Source organism: Drosophila ficusphila, unplaced genomic scaffold (assembly GCF_018152265.1).
Source record: "Drosophila ficusphila isolate 14025-0441.05 unplaced genomic scaffold, ASM1815226v1 contig_436, whole genome shotgun sequence".
NCBI lineage: Eukaryota > Metazoa > Arthropoda > Insecta > Diptera > Drosophilidae > Drosophila > Drosophila ficusphila.
Genome location: NW_025064352.1, coordinates 601,742 through 626,270, shown reverse-complemented (window position 1 = coordinate 626,270; position 24,529 = coordinate 601,742). Strand labels below are relative to the sequence as shown.

At 38.2% G+C, this 24,529-nt stretch overlaps 1 protein-coding gene and 1 long non-coding RNA gene across 10 annotated transcripts; both read left to right on the top strand.

Annotated features, from left to right (window-relative positions):
- LOC108098238 (voltage-dependent calcium channel type D subunit alpha-1) lies at positions 1–23,754 on the top strand. Of its 9 annotated transcripts, XM_017201030.2 has the most exons (34): positions 1–275; positions 1,114–1,514; positions 1,807–2,635; positions 3,561–4,867; positions 4,949–5,174; positions 5,371–5,476; positions 5,744–5,883; positions 6,104–6,210; positions 6,576–6,728; positions 7,157–7,338; positions 7,732–8,251; positions 8,312–8,537; positions 8,596–8,806; positions 8,866–9,075; positions 9,135–9,253; positions 9,335–9,393; positions 10,320–10,437; positions 10,849–10,978; positions 11,132–11,298; positions 11,390–11,477; positions 12,067–12,174; positions 13,908–14,015; positions 14,889–14,941; positions 14,998–15,144; positions 15,202–15,673; positions 15,733–15,816; positions 15,872–15,937; positions 15,994–16,182; positions 16,246–16,494; positions 16,553–17,212; positions 17,612–18,045; positions 18,529–18,569; positions 22,191–22,321; positions 22,444–23,754. In XM_017201030.2, exons 2-34 carry the CDS (start codon positions 1,505–1,507, stop codon positions 22,975–22,977), a joined length of 8,184 nt encoding a protein of 2,727 aa, XP_017056519.2. In that variant the 5' UTR covers positions 1–275; positions 1,114–1,504; the 3' UTR covers positions 22,978–23,754. The 9 variants fall into 9 exon arrangements, 7 of the variants coding, with proteins under 7 accessions (XP_017056519.2, XP_017056516.2, XP_017056515.2 ...); XM_017201027.2 differs by lacking the exon at positions 12,067–12,174; XM_017201026.2 differs by lacking the exon at positions 13,908–14,015.
- On the top strand, positions 21,583–21,850 carry LOC122320272. Its single transcript, XR_006245615.1, has 2 exons — positions 21,583–21,633; positions 21,703–21,850. It is a non-coding gene; the product is annotated as an uncharacterized LOC122320272 (long non-coding RNA).
- Positions 23,755–24,529: the final 775 nt, after the last annotated feature.

Below are 24,529 nucleotides of genomic sequence, written 5' to 3'. Positions count from 1 at the left end.
TTAAACTCGTTCGCGTTGCTGATGGTCGCGTGTGAAAAATACAATAAAATTCAACACTTAAAAGCCAGAAAAATACAACAAACTAAAACTATAAAACGTAAATTGTAAAGTGTAATCATAATATACAAAGAAAGGCAACTAAAAACTCACTACAAGGATAAAATAAGAAGCTGCTTTCACTTTCTTCGCAGTGAACCATTGAAATTTTTCACACATTTACATGTGTTGGTGCAAAGTGAACTGATGTGTGTGTGTGGACTATTACATATGCGTGGGTAGGTCAATCGGTCAGCTTCAAACCTCTCGATGTCTGAAAACCCTGGCTAAAACCGCTGTACTTAATGTAATTAATAAGCCAGCCAGGCACAAAAGTATCCATACAGCATTTCCCAGGCGAGCCATCAAAAGACCATGAGCAAATTAGTTTTTACTGCCAAAAGCGCGCTCTTGACCCCATTTGGCTCTATAGAGTTTTCTGGTACTTCCATGAAAGCCAAATGAAATCAACCCGCATTATATGCAACTGAATTTCTTGGAAAGGTGCTTCATAAATACTCCCTATCCCCAAAAAATAAGGCAGAAAAAACAAACGAAAAAGTAAATTTAAGGCTTTTCTGGTCAATTTAATGAAAGTTGTATTTTGTTTGCTGCAAAGGCCAAAAGCTTGGCTGCAAAAGGAGCTTGGCAGAGAGTGGGAGAAAGAGAGAAAGTCGCTTTCTCTCGGGCAAAGTTGATTGCCCATTTGACAGTTGGGTCAGAAAAAAGTCGTTGCGACAACAAAGGAAAATGTAAACATTGCGCGTGTTTTTGTTTTGATGCTCTCTCCCTCTCACACACCCCCATAACTAGGTTATATATAGGTAGTGCCAGGAATCGCCGATAAGTTATCACCAGCGATGGAAATTCGTTGTCTGTGCACTCAAATGGAATTAACCAAAATCCAATAGAGTGCTCTGATAGCAGGAGTTAACCAAAAATGTGTTCAAAGAAATAAATTAACCATTGTGGGGGTAGAAGAAATTTCTAGAAAGAATATAGTCAGTGAGTTTTGTATGCCCTAAAAAACAAAAAGTGTTTTAAAGGGATTTAAAGTGATAAACCCATATTTTTTAGATCTAAAATCCAGAAACTCTTCACTGCAGACTTACAACAAATGCCAAATTTTTATAAACCGCCGCTTTAAACTCGTCCAAACAAATAAATAAATGAATAAATATAAAAATAAAACAAAGCTATAAGTCACCACCGTCGATCTCAATAACTAAACAAGAGGAACCATTCTTTTTTAAACAAATAAAAAGCTTTTCCCGTATTCAAGTGAGTCTGAATAAAGTGTGCATGGCTGTGTGGCGAATGAGACCAAACACACCTGTTGCCGCGATGCTTTGACCGCATTTCGCTATTTGGCTCTTGGCTAGCACCATTCACCCAGGAAAGCGCTCTTTTAAGCCGCATTTTATACAAGGGGCAAATCAATTTTGTGCGACCGAATGAAACTTCAAATATGAATACAGGTATAAGGAGATTTTATTGATGTTGTAATTGGTAGCATTATATTTCTGTATATGAACAAACATTTGCACTTGGCTTCCCATATAAAAGATAATCATTTTTAATAATTATGATTTTCTTCAATAACAAACATATTAGGTTAAAAAATATGAGTTTTGGTTTTTTTTTTCGTAACCTGACTTTAATGTTTTTGAGTGATATTCTCACATTATTCATTTGGCACTTCTTATTTTATTTACTAACTTTAATAACCTATTAAAACCCCCAATCGTTCCACAATATTAATCCGCAAAGGAGATCGTAAGGAGGCAGCCTCGTTAACACCGCAACAGCAACAATCGCCGCAACAGCCAGAGCCACAGCAACCAATTACCCGACACGATGCCTTGGATAGTTCTAGTGCTAATAATAAACTAAATCATAAACACAATAACGATAAGGATAAGGCTAAGGATAAGGATAAGGATAGGGACACAACTAGCGATAAGAATTGGGAGGCGAGCAGAGATTTATTGCCGGCCAGTGTTGTCATCGTCGATGAATCACCATGCCCCGCGAAGAGTCAAAGGCAACCACCAGTGGATTCGAGTGCGGTGGTGGTGGTGGGTGCGGGAGCACGAAGTGGAGCCACCTCCTCATCGCAGCGTCGCCGGCAATTGCAATTCCAGCGACAAAAGGAGGCCAAACTTTATGACCGCGGCGACGGGGAACCATCGCCCTCGCTCTCGCCCTCGACCTCCACATCGACCTCGACCTCAGCCACCACGAACACCACCGTGATGGGCGGCGGGGAGCTGGTGAACTGTATTGCCTACGATGACAACACCCTGGTCATCGAGAGGAAGCCCTCGCCCACCTCCCCGTCCACATCCCGGCGCTATCTGAAGGCCGAAACTCCGACGCGTGGCAGCCGAAAGTACAATCGCAAGTCATCATCGGTCAAAAGTGATTTGGAAGTCGTGGTCGTCCGGCCGGAACACCATCATCAGCATCGTTCGCCAACGATAACGTTGCCGGTTCCCGCCAATCCACTGACCACATCGGCATCGGCGGGCACATCGCCGACGGGAGCGGGACTGGGATCCGGATTGGGAACCGCCACGGGAACGGTCCTGCAACAAAGGTACATACAACTCCAGCTGGAGAACGAAAAGAATTACATTTTCCATGCAATGCAAGAGTTTGATTACATGGAACAAACTAGGCGCTCTAGGGCATAGTAAGTCGGAACCAGACCCCACAATTAACTACTATATCGTAATCCTATCGTGACTCAATGTTGTCCCTTGTCGTCTTAATGTGTGTCTCGTGTGTCTGAAACCGCATGCCCAGTGATTAATGTGATTGTTCCAGCCAACAACTGAGTTGGCGGCTTAACGGATGATTAAAAACTCAGTAAATTATAATCCACAAATAGTGGATGCAGGGATAAAATCAAATTCTCATTCTTATAGACCTTTGTTGAGCTTTCTTCTAAGCGAGCCAAAACCAAAATGATTTGCTTGCCCAAATCTTAGCAGGTTATTTAAGATGGCTTTAAATCATTCACCTAATTTTAGTCATAATAAGATAAACATACCTTATACACATAAAGCTAGCTGCAGATTAGTTAGGTTGTTTATTGAGGAAAAAACACTAAACTGTTGTAGTTTATCGCGACTTTACACAAATTAACGCCAAACATCTGTCAGAAATAAACACAGGATTTCTGCACTTTTATTCCTACTCAAATTTGAAATTCGACTGTGCTAGGGGAAACGAATTCAGTAATCAACTTTTCACATGTGTATGCTATTCGGCAAACTAAAAACATTAAACGCTTTATTTAAACATAGCTACGAATATAATGCAAATGCTGACAACGGAACACTTTAGGCTTCTAGGCAAATGAAATTTATAAGTTAAGGTTAATTAATTTATTTTGGAAATGGTAATGTACGCTAAATGGCCACCACCCCAACCTGTAGCATAAATGATCGATGGCAAGTGCAACCCACATTTGTAGTAAAGATGAAGCTCTAATTTCGAATGTTCTATTCCCTCCACAGTTGCAGTGCCCTTGAACCGCAGGAGGAACCACCAAGTCAGCCCAGTGGAGCCCGGAGGCGACCCACCAGCACCGAACTCGCCCTCAGCAACGTCACCAGTCAGATTGTGAACAACGCCACCTACAAGCTAGACTTCAAGCAACGTCGCCATAAAAGCAACAACGGCGTTGGTGAATCCGCTGCGGGATCGGGATCCCTGACAGGATTGCCCACAGGATCGGTGACGAGTCCTGGAGCAGCGGCGGGACCCTCGACGAGCGGTAAGCGTCGCAAGTCGAGTTGCACATCCTGCGGCGGTGGCGGTATCAGTGCTCCGGCCCCGCGTTTAACGCCCGAGGAGGCGTGGCAGCTGCAGCCGCAGAATAGTGTCACCAGTGCCGGGAGCACAAATAGTAGCTTTAGCAGCGGCGGCGGACGCGACGAGGATAGCAGTTATAGTGCCGTCGGCGGCGACAGCAGCAGCAGCAACAGTTGCAACTGCGACATAACCGGCGATAATAGTACGTTGCATGGTTTTGGGGTCGGTGACGTTAGTAGTTTCATCGGCGATTGTGACGACGATAACGAGGACGACGACGACGATCCCAATAACCAGGATCTCAGCTCGCAAACCCTTCGCACAGCGGCGATTGTTGCCGCAGTTGCGGCGGCAGCCAAGGAACAGGAGCAATCCCTCGCCGATTGCGATAGCTTCAGTGATCGTCGGCAGGATGCCGATGACGGTGTCCGGATTATCCAGGATAGCGGCGGTGGCAACAACAACGACTCACTCGAGGACGTCGGCGAGGTGGACGACAACGCCGATGTTGTTGTGAGAAAGAATTCGAGGAATCGCCCATCCATCCGCAGGACATGCAGAATCACCGAGGAGGACGACGACGACGAGGACGAGGGTGATATCAACGATCGGGAGGATCAGGAGCTCGACGACGAGGAGCCCGAGGGCACCACCATCGACATTGATGAACAGGAACAGCAGCAGCAGCAGCAGCAGGAGCAAGACGAATCCGCTGAGGACGAAGACGACGAGGACGAGGAAGACGACGAGGACGTCGACGAGTATTTCGAGGAGGAGGAGGACGACACCCAGGCCTTTTCGCCATTCTACTCCAGTTCCGCGGAGCTAATCGATAACTTTGGTGGCGGCGCGGGCAAGTTCTTCAACATCATGGACTTCGAGCGCGGAGCCTCCGGTGGAGGAGGCTTTTCGCCAAATGGCAATGGCGGTCCAGGGAGTGGCGATCCCTCACGGGCGGCGAGATACGATTCCGGGGAAGGGGATCTCGGTGGAGGGAACAATATAATGGGTGAGTCTTCAGAACCTCAATAACTAAATGAAATGTCTATATCTCATACATACTAACATAAATCCTTTAACCCGCTTTTAGGCATCGATTCAATGGGCATTGCAAACATTCCGGAAACCATGAACGGCACCACAATTGGTCCAAGTGGAGTTGGTGGCCAAAAAGCTGGTGCTGGTGCAACTGCCGCAGGCCAAAAGAGACAACAGCGGAGGGGAAAGCCGCAACCAGATCGACCGCAACGAGCTCTATTCTGCCTGAGTGTCAAGAATCCATTGCGAGCCCTTTGCATTCGCATCGTGGAGTGGAAGTATCCTTTTCATAACTAATAACAATTAATCCCAACTGTTTAAGCAGTTTTAAACTTAAAAAAAAATCACTGATTCATTTTAATTTTACTTTTTTAAACGATAAAATCATCTTTGATTTGTGATCCCGTATTCCGAAATAACTATTTATTACAACATTTTCTGGTTGGATTTCCTTAACACCTTTACCCTTTCTAGACCATTCGAGTTCCTTATTTTGTTAACCATTTTTGCCAATTGTGTTGCCTTGGCTGTTTACACGCCTTATCCGGGCAGCGATTCGAACGTAACGAATCAAACTTTGGTAAGTCCTGCCCATATTAAGGGATATATTCATATAAACGAATTTTATTATGGCATACTAATGAATCTGAATCTTTGATCTTTCATATATCTTTTACGTTCACCTCACCCACATTCAAAACGCTCATAAATCCACTCATACAAAATCATTAAAAATGCACCAACGATACGATCCTTAAATACCGAATTCGAATTCCTGAACCAACAAACAAACACCTGCACTCCAAAACCAAACCAAAATTACAAAAACCAAAACACCGAAACACAGGAAAAAGTGGAATACGTATTCCTAGTTATATTCACAGCGGAATGTGTTATGAAAATTATAGCATATGGTTTTGTGTTACATAATGGTGCATATCTAAGAAATGGATGGAATTTATTAGATTTTACAATTGTAGTTATAGGGTAAGCATACAAAATATACCAGTTAAAAGCGCTTAGCGCCTAGGCCCCAGCGGCCTCGTTTTAACCATTTTCTATGTTACCTTATATCCAATTCAATCGAAATTGATCGAATCGGAAAATCTTAAAACGAAAAGCAAAAAGCAAAAACTCAAAATTATAGAAATGAAATGATGCCAAGACTGAGACACGTATGAACTTTGTATGCCGTACATTTTTACAGAGCGATAAGTACTGCACTCTCCCACTTGATGAAGGACGCCTTCGATGTGAAGGCCCTACGTGCCTTTCGTGTGCTACGTCCACTTCGACTCGTATCGGGTGTACCAAGTAAGAGCTTCATTGCACCATCAAAAAGAAAAATTACATTGAAAAAAGCAAATCCTCCCAAGATATTCTAGAGACTACGGAATGATTCGTAATTAAAACACTGCACAGAGTAAATTTAAACTTATTAATTGTAACTAAAGATAACATTTTCCGATAGTCCCGATTAAGCACATTTTTATTTTTATTTTTATTTTCTTCTTCCTTCCGATTAAATTAATTTTTATTTAATTATTTAAATAATATATCTGTGCTGTGTTTTCTGCTAAGCTTTGATTGAATGCACTAGATGTTGCTTGCCAGCCAACCAATCTAACGAGCACCCCAAACCCAATCGAATATTGGCAATTCATAACGCTATTCTACAGGTCTACAGGTTGTGCTGAACTCAATTTTAAAGGCCATGGTGCCACTGTTTCACATTGCACTCCTGGTCATATTCGTAATCATAATCTATGCGATCATTGGCCTAGAGCTCTTCTCTGGCAAACTGCACAAGGCGTGTCGCGATGAGGTCACAGGTAAGCGGAGATCCTCCCACCAACAAATCGTACAATATTTATACGTTGTACGAATATCATTCAGTTGTCTTGAATGCCACCAGATATGTCGCATTACAAAATCAACGTCCAAAAAGGTTTTATCAATAGTAGATTAGAGTGCTGGGAAATCGTGGTCTGGCAAGAACCTATAAGAAAAAGTTCAGAAAATGCCTCGATTTCCGGCTAATCTGCTAGTTAATAAGCCTATTGAAATGATCAATTGTTTGGGACAAGTAAAATATGCCAACGATGCGGCATATTCCGCAAAACAGTACTCAACACGAATACTCAAATGGCACTTCACGAACACAATCGTATCTCAGAGATATCACCTCATTCCATTCCATTTCACTACATCACTAATGCATGACTCCTAAACCAAAAAAAATCCAAAAACTGGAATCTAGGTGAATACGAGGAGAATATCCGACCTTGCGGAGTGGGCTACACCTGTCCGAAGGGAATGAAGTGCTATGGCGGCTGGGACGGACCCAATGACGGCATCACCAACTTCGACAACTTTGGCCTGGCCATGTTGACGGTGTTCCAGTGCGTCACCCTGGAGGGCTGGACCGATGTCCTTTACAGCGTAAGTTTCAAAAAAAATAAAAATTAAAATGAAAAAAATGCAGAAAAATGTATAAAACTAAGAGCTTAAAGTTTTTAAACGGGACCATAAAATTTCTAACTTCGAAAATTTTAGTCTGATTTCAAAGTGGCATACGTTTATAATCGAAATCTCAAACCAACTGCATTCAAAAATTTTCATTTACTGATGGTCGAATTTTTGACCCCTGTTTAGTCAGATTTTTTCAAGTTTTCGATGGTTTGCCATAAGGTGACTCAAGGGGACCATTTTATTCCGATTTCAATGTGGCATACCTCCAAACGGGTGTAATCGAAATCTTAAAGAAACAAATTTTAGATACTTAAAATTTTAAACAAAAATATTACCACGGACTGAAAGATCTCCCTTTATTAGATCCAAGATGCAATGGGAAGCGATTGGCAGTGGATGTACTTCATCTCGATGGTCATCCTAGGAGCTTTTTTCGTGATGAACCTAATTCTCGGTGTGTTGTCCGGTGAGTTCTCCAAGGAGCGTAACAAGGCCAAGAATCGCGGCGACTTCCAGAAGCTGCGAGAAAAGCAGCAGATTGAAGAGGACCTGCGGGGTTATCTTGATTGGATAACCCAAGCCGAGGATATCGAACCCGATGCCGTGGGTGGCCTGATTTCCGATGGCAAAAGCAAGCAGACCAACGAAATGGACTCCACTGAGAATATGGGTGAGGAAATGCCCGAGGTTCAGCTAACTGAATCGCGTTGGCGCAAAATGAAAAAGGACTTTGATCGAGTCAATCGGCGAATGCGACGTGCCTGTCGAAAAGCTGTTAAATCTCAGGCCTTCTACTGGCTCATTATCGTTCTGGTGTTCCTGAATACCGGCGTTCTGGCCACCGAGCACTATGGCCAACAGGATTGGCTGGACAATTTCCAGGGTAAAATGCATTTTTTTTTCGAATAAAACACAATTTTAAAGAATTTTTCCTCGGTTTCAGAATACACCAACATGTTCTTCATCGGCCTCTTCACCTGCGAAATGTTGTTAAAGATGTACAGTCTGGGCTTTCAGGGCTACTTCGTTTCGCTATTCAATCGTTTTGATTGTTTTGTGGTGATTGGCAGCATAACTGAGACCTTGTTGAAAAATACTGGAGTTATGCCTCCTTTGGGTGTCTCCGTGTTGCGATGTGTACGTCTACTGAGAGTCTTTAAAGTAACCAAGTGAGTAAAAGCAATTTCAAATATGGAAATATTATGAAACTTTTTAAAACCCTTCTAGGTACTGGCGATCTCTTTCAAATCTCGTTGCTTCCCTATTGAACTCTATACAATCGATCGCATCGCTCTTGTTACTGCTCTTCCTATTTATTGTGATATTTGCTCTTCTGGGTATGCAAGTCTTTGGCGGTAAATTTAATTTTGATGGCAAAGAGGAGAAGTATCGGATGAATTTCGATTGCTTCTGGCAAGCCCTGCTCACAGTCTTTCAGGTAAGGATTCTCGTAAATAATAATAATTTAATTTGCAATAATGTTTTTATTATTTGTAGATAATGACTGGTGAGGATTGGAATGCTGTGATGTATGTGGGCATTAATGCCTATGGCGGTGTGTCCTCCTATGGTGCCTTGGCCTGTATTTACTTTATCATTTTGTTTATATGCGGCAACTATATTCTGCTGAATGTGTTCTTGGCCATTGCTGTGGATAATTTGGCCGATGCCGACTCGCTGTCCGAGGTGGAAAAGGAGGATGAGCCAGTAAGCTGAAAATACATTTACTTAGGGGTTTAATATACTAATAATTTAACATTTTTAAGCCTGAAGAATTAGCGCAAAAGAAGTCTCACAGTCCCACTCCAACAATTGATGGCATGGATGACCAAATCAGCATAGATATTGATATGGAGCCTCACGAACTGGACGACGAAGACAAAATGTAATACAATGGAGCAAGATATTCATTTAAAGCCAGATGATAAGGGTTATGTTCATACACTAATTTTTTCCTTTTTTTTAGGGACCATGAAACTCTAACTGATGAGGAGGTCCGTGAAATGTGCGAGGAAGAGGAAGAAGGTATGTCATGTCAACTTGAATTAACCCACTTTTCAACTAAGCTCTGTGTAAGATTTATATATGATCTATGTTAAGAACTTTAATTTAAGTATTTTAGCTTATGCTTAGACCTTCTCTAAACTAACACATATCAAAATCAAACCAAAAATATTTCCTAAAACAATGCTGCCGACGCCTTCATCAACTGCTGCTATTTTTTGGAAACCACGCACCCAAACAAAACAAAATCGAACAAAAAAACACAAAAACACTTGCAAATATTAATCGAAAGACTCCAATTCCGAAGTATCAGCACGTGTCACTGCACGACCCCGACGATTATCTGAAGTCAGCATGAAGAAGACTAAAAAGTCCATCCCGCGAGGCAGTGCCTTTTTCATTTTCAGTTACACAAACAGGTAATTCAATCAACCGATCCATCGACATCCTACCAAAGAACACTCGCACACTCTTTAATACGTGTCTTGTGATTGGAGTTACTTTATTTTAAACACTGATTCCGACGTTTGTCGTTCGCATGTGGCAAACAATCGATTATAATTCCTTATCGAGCTGTATCTAATGCGTATTGCGAATGTAAATATATAACTTGTACAATTTTAAGTTCTTTCAAGAAACCCAATACGACACCGATATTTTTTATTATTTGATTTCTATTAGTTTTTGCATTTTGCTGTTGAGGTTGGCCAATTTTAAGTATCCACATATTTATTCAGTACTCTCTCTGTTTAATGGAGGTGTAATAAATATAAGAACAAAAACACGATATATTTTTTATAAGAACCTAAGTTTGTTTTTAAGGTATTTGTAGAATTAGTGTATAAATCGTTTCCAGACAAATTCTTATAAATGTGTTTATTATTTTTTCCAAATTGGCAACTTACATATATGTACGTAATATATGATAAAATTTGTATTGCATATAGTGGATGAAGAAGGCATGATTACAGCACGACCCCGACGTATGTCTGAGGTTAATACGGCAACGAAAATTCTACCCATTCCGCCGGGCACATCATTTTTTCTTTTCTCACAAACGAACAGGTTTTTATGTTTGAGTTTTATTTTCCCAAAGTATTAAAGGTCTCCAAAAATAGTATATATTTTGCATATGTGTGTGTGCAATGCGTGTGTGTGCAAATTATGTTTTTCTCAAAACATATTATCAATAATCATGTATTTGTCTTTTTTGTTTAACATTGTTTTGTATATTGTCCTACGTGAAAATCATACCAAGTTTATTTTTTAATTTGATAAGATTAGATCAACTTATTTTGAGTAGACGAAAATTGTTTAGACTCGTAATTCCTAGCCGCTTTTTATACCATTATTTTGTTCTTAACTTGTCTTGTGAACTCTCTAATTGCATGATATATGGTTGGTGATTTTACTTTTTGTTATTGGCGATATCATTAAACCAGGTTGATAACGTTTTATTAAACTATATTTGAACAGATTCCGTGTCTTCTGCCACTGGCTTTGTAATCACAGCAACTTCGGCAACATTATCTTGTGTTGCATTATGTTTTCGTCGGCTATGTTGGCAGCAGAGAATCCTCTGAGGGCCAACGATGACCTGAATAAAGTAAGTAGCTCCTGTTCCGAACCAGAAAATAACGTGATTAGAAATAAAATTGTAAGTTTTGCGATTGAAGCTTGCAAAGAGCTGATATCATTTTATTACTCACACAACGAACACTTTTCATTCGATGTCCTTCACTATTCATTTGTTTTGCAGGTGCTCAATAAATTTGATTATTTTTTCACGGCAGTTTTCACAATAGAACTGATTCTGAAATTGATTTCATACGGTTTCGTATTACACGACGGAGCCTTTTGCAGATCCGCATTTAATCTATTAGATTTACTTGTGGTCTGTGTGTCATTGATATCTCTAGTATCCAGGTAAATGATAATCCATCTAACTACTCTAACCCAGTAGTTGTGATACTAATTACTTCTGGAACACAAACTATAACGTCGATTTCAACTGCAGTTCGAATGCGATTTCAGTCGTGAAAATTCTACGTGTGCTCCGTGTTTTAAGGCCACTCAGAGCCATTAATCGTGCCAAGGGTCTCAAGGTAAGAACTCATCAAAACCCTTCCTTATTCGCTCTTAATTATTCTGACACATAAATAAATGCTTCAATAAAAAAGGAAAAGAATTTTTCTTTGGTTTCAGTTTTTATTTTAATTTTTATTTAATTAAGATAAACACACAAAAAGTTACAATTTTTTGTTTCTCACTAACGAGCAATTAATTTTGTTTTTTAAATAATAACTTTATAGAAGTGGTCTTGGGCCTTTAATTAATTTTAAAGTATGCCAAACAAAAAACCTTGAAATGCTGGGTGTAGGGTGCACCACAATAAAGTTATGCTAAAAAACTGAGCAACAAAAAGTATATTCATAAACAAAACACAGCTACAAAAAAATTGTTTTAAGTTCGAGCTTTACTCGTAACACCCTAACGAAAATGGGCGTGGAATAGAAATGTATGGGCGTGGCTTTGGCATAGTGAAGTCTATGTAATAACCCCTTATACTAAACACATGACCAACAAACTGTTCGCGCAAATAAAAAGGATGTCAGAAAGCAGCCTTATTTATGATTAGTTTTATACATTAAAAGAAAGTTTTACTATAACTATATATCGTCGTATCACATACAGCATGTTGTTCAATGTGTCATAGTCGCTGTAAAGACTATCGGAAATATTGTGCTCGTCACATGCCTCCTGCAGTTCATGTTTGCCGTAATAGGAGTCCAATTGTTTAAGGTATGATTTTACTTTTAAGTTCCCACTTAGTTTGCCTCTGTTTTCATTAAGAATGCAGGTCAAAGATTGCAGGGATAATCTCATAACAAAAGAATAGAAAAACCTCATTAACACTTTTAAAGATTTTTTTAATGTTACAAAAACTATAGATAGCAAAGATGTTTATAGTTAGCATTTAACGATTTGTATAAAAAAGCCATGTACAAACTTTTGAACCAAATATCATTGCATGTAACCTTCTACAAAAAATTTAAGCAAAAAATATATTTTACCAGGACTTATATTTAGGTTTAGTCTGAGCAGATGAAAACAAAATTTTTATATTTTTCATATTTTTGGGTGTACACATGAAACTTCCAAAAACCTTCCTAACTTATTGTTGTTGTTAAAAAAGTTTTTGTTTGAACTTGCATCTACTAATATTGTTCTAAAGCTTTTTTAATTTGTTATGTTTTTTATAAACGTTGACTAATTTTTCTATAGCATAATTGGCAAATCAACCAAGTTCAACTGGTTCCGAACAACTAGCGAATGTAAATAATGCCAAGTTTTGCTGGCTAGTATTGCTTATTAATGCTGAGCATAATATTTTTAAGGACAAGTCGGTATCAAAGATATATCAGCCAGTAGCCATCCACAAAAATTAAATTTTATTAAAAATAATTCATAAATATGGGCTCCTCCTTTATGAAACAGTAGATTTTGAAAATATTAAAATGTACTTCTAAGGAATCCTAACCACCGATTCGAGCGATTACACCGATCCTAACACAACTCACACGACTTAAAACACATAATGCATACATATATTGTAATATCAACTCTTTTATATTCCACACCCATTTTCTGCATTTGTACACGTCTAAATGCAACAAGTTCACAATAAACATCGATATGAGATCATAAGCACACTTACAAAAACGGTTTATACCTTATGGATTCAAAAGCACACACATAAGCACATGAATTTTGGGTTTATCCTTTAGCGAAAAATCAGCAACCTACCTTGCACCCTAGCATCAAGGCCAATCCCGTCCTTCAATTAAAAATCAACCAGGTGTAAAAAGCCCCGAAAATTATGGACCATGAGTAACAACTCTTAATAGTGTGTTGACCCTTTGAACCATATGAATTCAGAGTAAACTCACAACTTTATCTTGATTTTAAAATAAACGTCAATTAAGACTTACAAAATTTAAAAAGTTGTATGTATTTTACTATGGATTCATAAGAAACTTAATTCAAAACGTATTAGGTTTTAATTTTTTTATTTATTAAATTTTTCTTTACAATCTAAACATTTTGATTTTGATTTTATTTATGTTTACACCTTCTGTTTTAGTCTTTGTTCCTGTAACTGTAAAAATTTAAACTAAAATCCCTTTTTAGAGTGTTAAATATCAAATACAGAAACTTCATACAAAAGGATCTCCCAATATTTAAACATATTTTCTTCCTTTTTCTCCCCTTGAACGTGATTCGGTTATTTTGTATTGAATTTTGCAAACCCAACAAAAAATGTCGTAAAAATACTGATACAATGCCAAACCATTTGATTCCATTATATAAAAATGTGGCCACAAAATGCAAAAAATAACTGTCTACTTGATGCCGACAAACCACACACAAACTTGAATTGAAAATTAAAATTTATTTTAATTGTTATTCATTTGTTACGAATTCGATCCACCAACCAATTGGCCTACACTGATAAAAACCATAAACTTCTACAGTATGTGGTCAAGTGCGTTGTGGTCGCAATCAAAACCATTGGTAATATCATGTTGGTGACATATTTGTTACAATTCATGTTCGCTGTTATTGGAGTACAACTCTTTAAGGTAATTTCTTTTGAATTATATATGAAAAGTCATTGGTGTAGGGTATCTTCAGACGGCTTTAAGTGTACGCTTCTATTTTTGAAAGGAACAACTTTTATAAATAAATAAAAAAATGCGGCTTAATCTATGTGTGCTTTGAATTTTGTAGTTTCTTTTCATCTTGGTATATGTGTTTAGGGTAAAGTTTATTGGAAGGTAACTATTCTCGATGTTATATCTTTGAATTTGACTTAAAACAAGTCTTTTCCTAAAGCAAAGTCTAAGTCACATTTTGATGCCATCTTTTTTCTAACAGAAATATTTCGCTTTGCAAGAGCTTGGTAAACCAAACCTTTGTCAAGTTTTACCATCCTGCTTGAGTTGAGTTTTTAGCTTTTCCAAGACTAACCTCCAAGGCAAAGTTAGCTCGCTTCCCTGCTAACCCAATGTAATATATTTCGATATCTTCCCATGTACGTAACTCTGTTTCCAACCCAGTAACACTTGTTCGTGTCCCGTCTGTAAATATTGCTCTGTTCAAAAAAAAACTAAAACAGTTGTCGTCCATTCCATTTTGAGCAGTGTATGTAAATGTGTTTGCATATGAAACACCCTGTATATGTGTGCATACATCTAAGCAAAAATGTAGAGCTAGATAGTCAATCGTATTCTGCTCCCAGCTATTTTTGACTAGGAACCTGTTAGTTAATAGTCCGTACAGTAAAGCAGTTTTTAATGTTTGTGACTCCTGGGAAAGCAATCTCGCCCGAAGATTACTTCATGTAGAGATTGCTATCCATAACATGTACTCTTTATTGTTTTATTTGCTAATCAAATTCCTATCTTTTCACCCCTGGTGAACTCCCTTTACATTTCCCCCTATGAAATCTGTAGGGTAAATTTTTCAAGTGCACCGATGGTTCCAAAATGAGGCAAGAAGATTGCTAGTAAGTGGTAGTAAAGTAAGAAAGGGATTTTGTTTTGATACTAGCTTTTATTTTAGCGGCACTTATCTGGTTTATGATGATGGCGATGTCCATAAGCCGCGGCTCAAGGAACGGGAATGGAGCAACAATCGGTTCCATTTCGATGATGTGGCCAAGGGCATGTTGACCCTGTTCACGGTATCCACCTTTGAGGGTTGGCCAGCGTAAGTTTATTTTCAGGCTCTCTACCTATCAACTTCTAATTATTGTTAAAATTCCAGACTGCTGTACGTTTCGATTGATTCGAATAAGGAGGACGGTGGTCCAATACACAACTTCCGTCCGATAGTAGCTGCCTACTATATTATCTACATTATTATTATCGCCTTCTTTATGGTGAACATATTCGTCGGTTTCGTTATTGTGACTTTCCAAAACGAAGGTGAACAGGAATACAAAAATTGTGATCTGGATAAGAACCAGCGTAATTGCATAGAATTTGCTTTGAAAGCAAAGCCAGTTAGGCGATATATACCCAAACATGGTATACAATATAAGGTCTGGTGGTTCGTCACATCCTCATCCTTTGAGTACACCATATTCATACTGATCATGATAAACACGGTAACGCTGGCTATGAAGTTCTATAATCAACCGCAGTGGTATACGGAACTTTTAGATGCCTTGAATATGATATTTACGGCTGTCTTTGCTCTTGAGTTTGTTTTCAAACTAGCCGCGTTTCGATTTAAGGTGGGTAGAGTATTAAAGCTTCTCATTTAAACCAATAATAATTATTTTTTACTTTTCAGAACTATTTTGGTGATGCCTGGAACGTTTTCGATTTCATAATTGTCTTGGGCAGTTTTATAGACATTGTCTACTCTGAAATTAAGGTGCTTAGATTCCATGACCGAATTGCTATTGATTCTAATGTTTTATTATTCGCAGAGTAAAACCCCTTCGCAGGCAGCAGTATGTAACATTGTCGAGGGCTGTAAATCTCAAAAGAAATCTGTGAGCTTAGTTGTAGCTGTTCTATTTTTTATGGTTGAGTAACGCTTTTCTTTTAGGCTGGTTCAAATCTGATATCCATTAACTTCTTCCGACTCTTTCGTGTGATGCGACTTGTGAAGCTTTTAAGCAAAGGAGAAGGCATTCGAACATTACTTTGGACCTTTATCAAATCTTTTCAGGCTTTGCCATATGTAGCCCTGCTTATTGTGCTACTGTTCTTTATTTACGCAGTGGTGGGAATGCAAGTAAGTTTTTCAGTTCACACGCATTCTAAAGAAGAAATTATGATGCAAGCATTTAATTTTTAGGTTTTCGGAAAAATTGCCCTGGATGGTGGTAACGCCATTACGGAAAATAACAACTTTCAGACCTTCCAGCAGGCAGTTCTCGTGCTTTTCCGATCGGCCACCGGAGAAGCTTGGCAGGAGATTATGATGTCCTGCTCGGCACAACCGGATGTAAAGTGCGATATGAAATCAGATACGCCGGGAGAAGCATGCGGCTCCTCAATTGCTTATCCCTACTTTATATCCTTCTATGTTCTCTGCTCGTTTTTGGTAAGCAAACTAAACTTGTAACTTAATAAATAAATAAATAAATCAATTTTCCTTTCAGATCATTAATCTTTTTGTGGCTGTTATTATGGACAACTTTGATTACTTGACCCGCGATTGGTCCATCCTGGGTCCTCATCATCTCGACGAGTTTATTCGCCTGTGGAGCGAATATGATCCCGACGCCAAGGGACGCATCAAACACCTGGATGTGGTGACGTTGCTGAGAAAGATATCGCCGCCACTTGGTTTTGGCAAACTGTGTCCACATCGAATGGCCTGCAAAAGGCTAGTCTCCATGAACATGCCACTCAATTCGGATGGAACTGTTCTGTTTAATGCCACCTTGTTTGCCGTGGTCCGCACTTCGCTGAGCATAAAAACCGAGGGTAACATCGATGATGCCAACTCCGAGCTGAGAACCACTATCAAGCAGATCTGGAAGCGCACCAATCCCAAGCTCCTGGATCAGGTGGTTCCACCGCCGGGCAACGATGACGAGGTGACCGTTGGCAAGTTCTACGCCACATATCTCATTCAGGACTACTTCCGGCGGTTCAAGAAGCGCAAGGAGCAGGAGGGCAAGGAAGGCCATCCGGACAGCAATACGGTCACCCTGCAGGCCGGTCTGCGAACTCTGCACGAGGTGTCTCCGGCTCTCAAGAGGGCCATCTCCGGCAATCTCGATGAGCTGGACCAGGAACCGGAGCCCATGCATCGAGTAAGTTGATAATAATATCATCTACCTACAAGTTTTGGTTAAGTTGAAAGTGGTTTATCTTAAAATTGATTTTTTTAAATAATTTTTTTGGAAAGAATACTAAATTCGAACAGCAACTTTCAATAAAAATGTAGGAAATAAAAATTATAAATATTGGATAGTAGCTACATCAACAAAATTGCAAAAATTTTTTAATCTTTTAAAAATGTATTTAAACATTAAATCTTCACGGTTTCTTAGATAAAGTGTGTACCATTTTTGTTTAACTTTTGTATTTTACAGTGTAAGCAAAACTTACATACTTAATGTACAAGGGAATTCGGCTATTGCTGCTTTAATATATTTTATATATTTTTTTTATTTTTGTACTAATCGACGAATTTTTCTTGAATTTTTCAGCGCCACCATACGCTCTTCGGCAGCGTGTGGTCGTCGATCCGGCGGCATGGCAACGGAACCTTCCGGCGCAGCGCGAAGGCGACGGCCTCGCAGAGTAACGGTGCTCTGACCATCGGCGGATCCGCCTCGGCGGCGATGGGCGTGGGCGGCAGCACGCTGGTGCTGGGCAGCGTCGATCCCGCTGGCGGGGATTACCTATACGACACCCTGAATCGCAGCGTGGCCGACGGGGTGAACAATATAACGAGGAACATAATGCAGGCCCGATTGGCGGCGGCCGGGAAGCTGCAGGACGAACTGCAGGGGACGGGAAGCGGCGGGGAGTTGAGGACATTCGGCGAGAGCATCTCCATGCGACCGCTGGCCAAAAATGGGGGCGGAGCGGCCACTGTGGCGGGAACGCTGCCGCCCGAGGCCAATGCCATTCCCTATGAGTGAGTATGCGGGGCGGGAAGTGGAAAAGGTAGCGGAGCGGTCAGTAGGTCAAGTTTGGAGTTTTCACCTAGCAAAAAAAAAAAAAAAGAATTTAAAAAAATATTAAATATGAACACACGAAGCTCCATTACCATAATACTTGTTACTATGGCTTGCTGTTTAGTGAGTTGATCCATATTTCTTATTGCCAACAATTATCGTTTTCTGTTTTGTGGCATTTTGTTTGGTCACCTAGTAAAGAGCGCCCTAAAGTTTGTAATGGACAAAGGAGCCGAGCCAAGCTCAACTGAACTTGGCACCACCAAAACAAATACGAGTTTTTAATTAGTTGACTTAGCCAACTTAGTTGCAATCACAAAATACCTTTAAATGCATACTTGTGGATTTAAAACCAAAATGATACAAAAAAGACCATACTTATTGAGAAAAAAATACGCAACATAAACCAAAACTTTTACTGAATCCCCGAACATTAATTTCAGCAACCGCAATCGTGGTATTTTATTGCATCCATATAACAATGGTAAGCCTAAAATGCTGCAAATTGCAATAATAAAATTAAAACAAATAAAAACATAACAAACTACTACAGCAGTAATTGCAACAGCAACAACAAAATGCACTACAATTTATTAACATTATTTACTGTGTTTATGTTTGATCCTTTTTTAACCGGATAAAATTCTAAAAATAATTCTGAGCAAATTGGTTCGTTTGTTGTTTTCATACACACAAAATTTGACCCTAACAAAAACGCAACAAAATTTTATTATTACACTGATCTAATTGTTTACCCATGATTTGTTTTGTTTTATCTCCGGTATGTAGCTGCTGCATTCATATTAAACATACTGCAAAATTAAATTATGTACAGATTCTCGCCCACTGCGTTCTAAGATTTGTTATTGCCTGCGGCATGTAAAAATTTTGAATACGACTATTCAAATCGTATGCAAAATCATTAACTAATCAGATGAGGCAACCAAATGTTTTTCGTTCTTATTGTTATTTCCTGGCTGTTTATTTATCGGGACAAAATTATATTAACTGAATCGATTCAAAAATATTTAAAACATGTTTCACAACATTTGTAGTACACATGCATTAGAAATTATTTCTGAAACATATAAATTAGACTTGTAACTGTAGAGAAAACTCGTAGTTTAGTAAAGTTTGAGTGCAGCTTTAATCTACAGCTTAAATTAGAACCGCTTTCGCTGCATTAGAGTTAAAATCAAGCCGAACACACAAGACACATTCCAATACATAAAGCATTTACATTTGAGAGTATTTTAATTTCAGAACTGCAATTCACAGGTAAAGTCGTCTATAATATTTTAAATATGATAAAAAAAAAGTTCAGAAAATTTTAATATTAAAAAAGGTTGTGTTGGTTCATTTCTATAATGATTAGGGGATATATATTTATTAAACATTAAAATTATAAATATTTTTATTTATATTTATTTTTATTTTTCATAGAACGGTAACTTTTGCTTTTATACTTAATATGTTGCAGAAAGTCAATGAATTCGATACTTAAATTGGCTGTTCTATCAAATAACTATCGATACTTTCCTCTTCTCGCAAACTTCTTACCAATAGCCCAACATAAATAACCCCTTCCAAAAATAGACCTTTCCATTATAACATTTTTGTACCAGAAACCAAGGCGTCTGTGGCTCCTTTTGTAAATTACAAACTAACCAACGGATCTAACCCACCAAAAATCATCTGTTTTCAAAGAAGAAAAAATTCGCAATAAAAAGATAGCTTTAAAAATTCAGTCAACTGTGCCTCTTAAAGTAATTTGTTTTTATAACTCTTTTTACGAAAATCTTTATTATAGCATAAGTGATTCGAGTTTGAAAACCACCGAGTGCTGAGTTTTGAACCCTGACCAAATTCTTGAGTGTCCAAAGAGTCTCCAAAGAGTTCGAACAAGACTGGTTTCCCTCTTCATATGGGGATCGTTCCCACAAGTTTATTTTCGTTTCATTATTTTCTATTAAGTTTTAAATGCGAAAAAAGAACCAATTGAAACATTCCGTTATTGGTAAAGATTATGCTATTTCGTGTAACCGAATTGAGAGTTCCCTGATAATAATGTGGATTTAATGACATAACACCTACAACAAGAACAACAAACTACAACAAGTACCAGAAACAACTTTAACAACAACAATCGTTTAACACGCAACAACAGCAACAAGAGAGAACGTAATTAAAAGCAAACCCAAAGCAAACCCGATATCGATGTCTATATATTCAATATATATAAAATTTCTTATATATATATAAACAAGCCATGATGTTGTGCCCATCCACTCATAAGCCTTGGCCTTGGCTTTATTGAGCCGTATTCCTTACTGAAATGTGTGCCTTGCGACCATTTAAACCACATCCAATACCTATAATACTAACCAAAACCAATACTCAATTTTTAAACCCAAGCTGAGAATCTGAACGTTGTCTTTGTTGTTATCGTTAAGAATATGAATATATGTTTTCCCATGCTATGCCAAAAACCAGCCAGAAAAAGTATTGAAAAATTCACTATTGTCTTTCAGTGTTGTAAAAATGTCGTCGCTTCCTCTATTTTTTTGTGGGGGAATTATTGTCACGTGGATTGGGGACTTCTTACATTCACATCACAAACACTAAAACACTGTGAAAAAACACACCCTTAAAATAAATACTTTAGATGCTTAGAAGCGCCGCTTGCACTGTGCCTTTATCGCCTAACAATAATATAAATATACATATATATATATATATATATAAATGTTGCCTAGCATTGCTGGAGATAATTGAGCTTTGCTGTATTTATAACCATAACTGCTTGCTTAATTTAGAGAACCTTTTCATTTCATTTGTGCTTATGATATAAATATTTATTTAACGAGGTTGTAACAATGTTAAACAGTCGTGTTTAAAAAAGCTTGTAATATCGAATGCTTGACTAACAATTAATAGTAATCATATATTATAAATTCATAAGCTTGATGATCCTTGAGTAGGGAAGTGTAACATTTTGTGAGCAAATATATAAAACTGTTTAATTTTTATAAATCAGTTGTACCATTTTTAAAGAAGTTTCAAGCTGTAATGGGTATAACAATTTTTTTAAAGAGCAGCCTTTGTATACTTAAGGGGACGTTCTCTTTGTTTTGGATCAAAAAATCGATTTTTTTTTTTTCAAAAATTGAAAGCCACATATCCGTAGAATTTGTGTGTGAAAGGATTTTTCGATACGATGAATAGTTTGTCAATGAGAGCGTCTCGAATACACCTGCGTCACGCGCGCTGTGGTATGCTCTAAAAACTTTAAACGCGTTTTTCTCGAAACCATGTTTTTCAACAAAATTACGCGTCCACAGCTTCATCCTGTGAACCGATTTGCTTCATGTAAAATTTTTATGAAAGTAGATGCTTTTCTTTAGGGCACTAACCTACTCCGGAAAAAAACAATAATTTATTTATAATTTTTCAACGTGGTTTAACTGAAAAAAATGTACGAAAATCGAACTTTAAAATTCGAACGTTCATTACGCGGTCAATTTATGGCCGCAATTTGATGCCACTAGGTTAGTGCCTCGCACAAGTATATTAACTTTACATAATGGTAACAATTTTCTTTTTCTGTTGACTACAAGAGGCTGCAGGCTCGTAATTTTGGGACGATGTTTGCCGCGCGGAGGCAGACGAAAGCCGCCATTTTGCAGCCGCCATTTTGAATTTCACCATCAAATAAATTTTAAAAAAATCTTGAATAATAAACGAATTCAAAAAGCAAAACCCGAAGTTCGTACGCCTTTTCATTATCCCACAAAAATTGACGAACTTTGCCTTCATTTCGACCAAAACAAAGAGAACGTCCCCTTAAACTTTGATCTTATTTTAAACGGAAGTATACGCGTTTATTTTCTTGTAAATACAATTTCAGTATTTTTTTATGAATGTACGATTCTGTAAATATATAATATAAAATTGTTGTGTAAAGTAAATACTTAATGAGTACAGCATAGTATAGATCCTGGATCATCAAGCGTGTATAAAAATTATACTTACATATAAATTTACAAGATATTATTAAATTGTTAATACTATCTATCAAACTGTCTTATTTTATGCGCACATGCAGTCTACGCACCCAATGGTGCTATTCCTGGCCACGAACGCATGATCCAATCGACACCAGCTAGTCCCTACGATCAGCGTCGTTTACCAACTTCATCTGATATGAACGGCCTGGCCGAATCATTGATTGGAGGGGTAAGTAGTCATTTATAGTAAAATAGTAAATAGAAAAGGAAATGTTCGTTAAAAGGAACGGGTATATTAAATATCATATAAATTATTTTTTTTGTTAAACTAATAATAAAATAAAATACCAGGTACTCGCCGCTGAGGGATTGGGTAAATACTGTGACTCAGAGTTCGTGGGGACTGCGGCTCGGGAGATGCGGGAGGCGCTGGACATGACGCCCGAGGAAATGAACCTGGCCGCCCATCAGATTCTCTCCAACGAGCACTCGCTGAGCCTGATCGGTAGTAGCAACGGCAGTATCTTTGGCGGATCGGCCAGCGGCCTTGGTGGGGCAGGGGGTGGTGGTGGAGGGTTGGGCGGAAGCAGTAGCATTCGCAACGCGTTCGGCGGAAGCGGAAGTGGTCCCTCCTCGCTGTCGCCACAACATCAGCCGTATTCGGGCACTCTGAACTCACCACCGATTCCGGATAATCGTTTAAGACGTGTTGCCACAATCACGACCACAAACAATAACAATAAGTCCCAACTTAGCCAAAACAATTCGAGTAGCTTAAATAGTAGAGCTAATGCCAATAGCCAAATGAACATGTCACCAAATGCACAACAAATGCAGCAACAGTCGCCCCAAAGAAGCCAGGGCAATCAGAACTTCTCCTCATAGCATCCACATTGTAAGCTACACATACAAAATGTCTTCTTGGTGGAATTTTAAGTGTACATTTAGTTGACAAATGGGCAATTTATGTATAATTTTTTTAGCGGAGAAAAAACACTTTAGTCTTAGCATCGGGAATTGTTATATTTGAGTTGTTCACAAGCAAGAACCAAACCACAAAAAAAAAAAATCCGAAAAAACAGAGAAACTTGTATAACTTGTATAAATGTATAAAAATAATAATGTTTTTGCCTTTTTGAGAAATCTATCGTTGGCCTTCGTCCACTAACGAGCCACAAAACCAAATACCAATAAAACTAAACTGAACAAATTAAGGAAAAATGTATATTTTTGGAAAAAAAAAGATAAACAACCCCAAACTGATAATGTTTAACGTGTAAATTAGAAATAAATCAAAACCGTGAGGAAATAAAAGAAAAACACACCAATGTAATTGATTAGGTAATAATCACCAAATAATTATACCTTAACATTGAACATTACATTATTGAGCGGCATTGTAATTACCTATTTCGATTTAGACGCATTTTATTTTGTAAGTATTTAATAAACGAACAATTAATGATAAATGGAATTGTTTACGATATATGTAGCAGACATATATGTATAAAATTCATAAATGTAATAGCATAATTTCAAACTGAGCGAGAGACCGGAGCCCATTTAAAAACTAATGTAAACTGAATTTTAATTCTTATGATTGAATTTTTACAATAAAAACCTAAAAAAACAACATTGAGAAAATTAAAAGTAAAACTCAAATTATTATGCATTTTACTTAGAAGAAATTTTTTTCAGCTTCGGCTTCCGACGCTTAAATTTCTTTTGAGAGTCAAACAAATTTATGGATATCTGTGCGTTCCGAATGACTTAATCTGTTTGTTATTCATAAAATATTAATTTTATTTCAAGAATTGTTTTATTCTGGTTATGTTATCCAATTGACAAACTACTGAAGCGAGTTCTTTGCAAATTAAATTAAAGGAGCATAACCGAACTGCAATAAAATTGTTTGACCAAAGTGGTTGACATACATACAAAAGAACAAGCGCGAGGGGAAAACACAAGTTTAATTAAAAACGTGCAAATTGATTTCGCTTGATATTTTTTAATCGATTTGCAACGACTGAGCGAAGGTATTGCTTTCTGTGGAAACATATACTGGAATATATTTCTCTGCACTAGAATAGAGAAAAAGCGATTTAAATATATTTGTGTATATGCGTGCCAGTGGAAATTGACCTTCTAAATATATTTATTTTCCAGAGTCCCAAGAGCGCGCACGTGTTAATCTGCCACACAAAGGATTTAGAGTGGCTCCCCCGCAAGGAACAATAAAAAATAAACAAATAAACAGAGCAGCAGCAGCAAGTAGCTAGCATTTTGCCATCGATTTTCTGTCTGGTGCATTTTCTTAACAACACTTGCCCAAGCCCCCAGTTTTCCCGCTCCTTTCTTTTCTATTTTTTTCACTCGGTTGGCTTGTGCACGTTGCAATTTGGCGCTGCTCTTCGGTTTGCCAATGCCATTGTTTGAC

What these genes read in the sequence shown, in the direction of transcription:
- LOC108098238 (XM_017201030.2), top strand. An exon ending in TAGCCGCGTTTCGATTTAAG is followed by an intron (nt 15,674 to 15,732) that starts GTGGGTAGAGTA and finishes TTTACTTTTCAG; the next exon opens with AACTATTTTGGTGATGCCTG. An exon ending in GCCAATGCCATTCCCTATGA is followed by an intron (nt 18,046 to 18,528) that starts GTGAGTATGCGG and finishes CATTAATTTCAG; the next exon opens with CAACCGCAATCGTGGTATTT.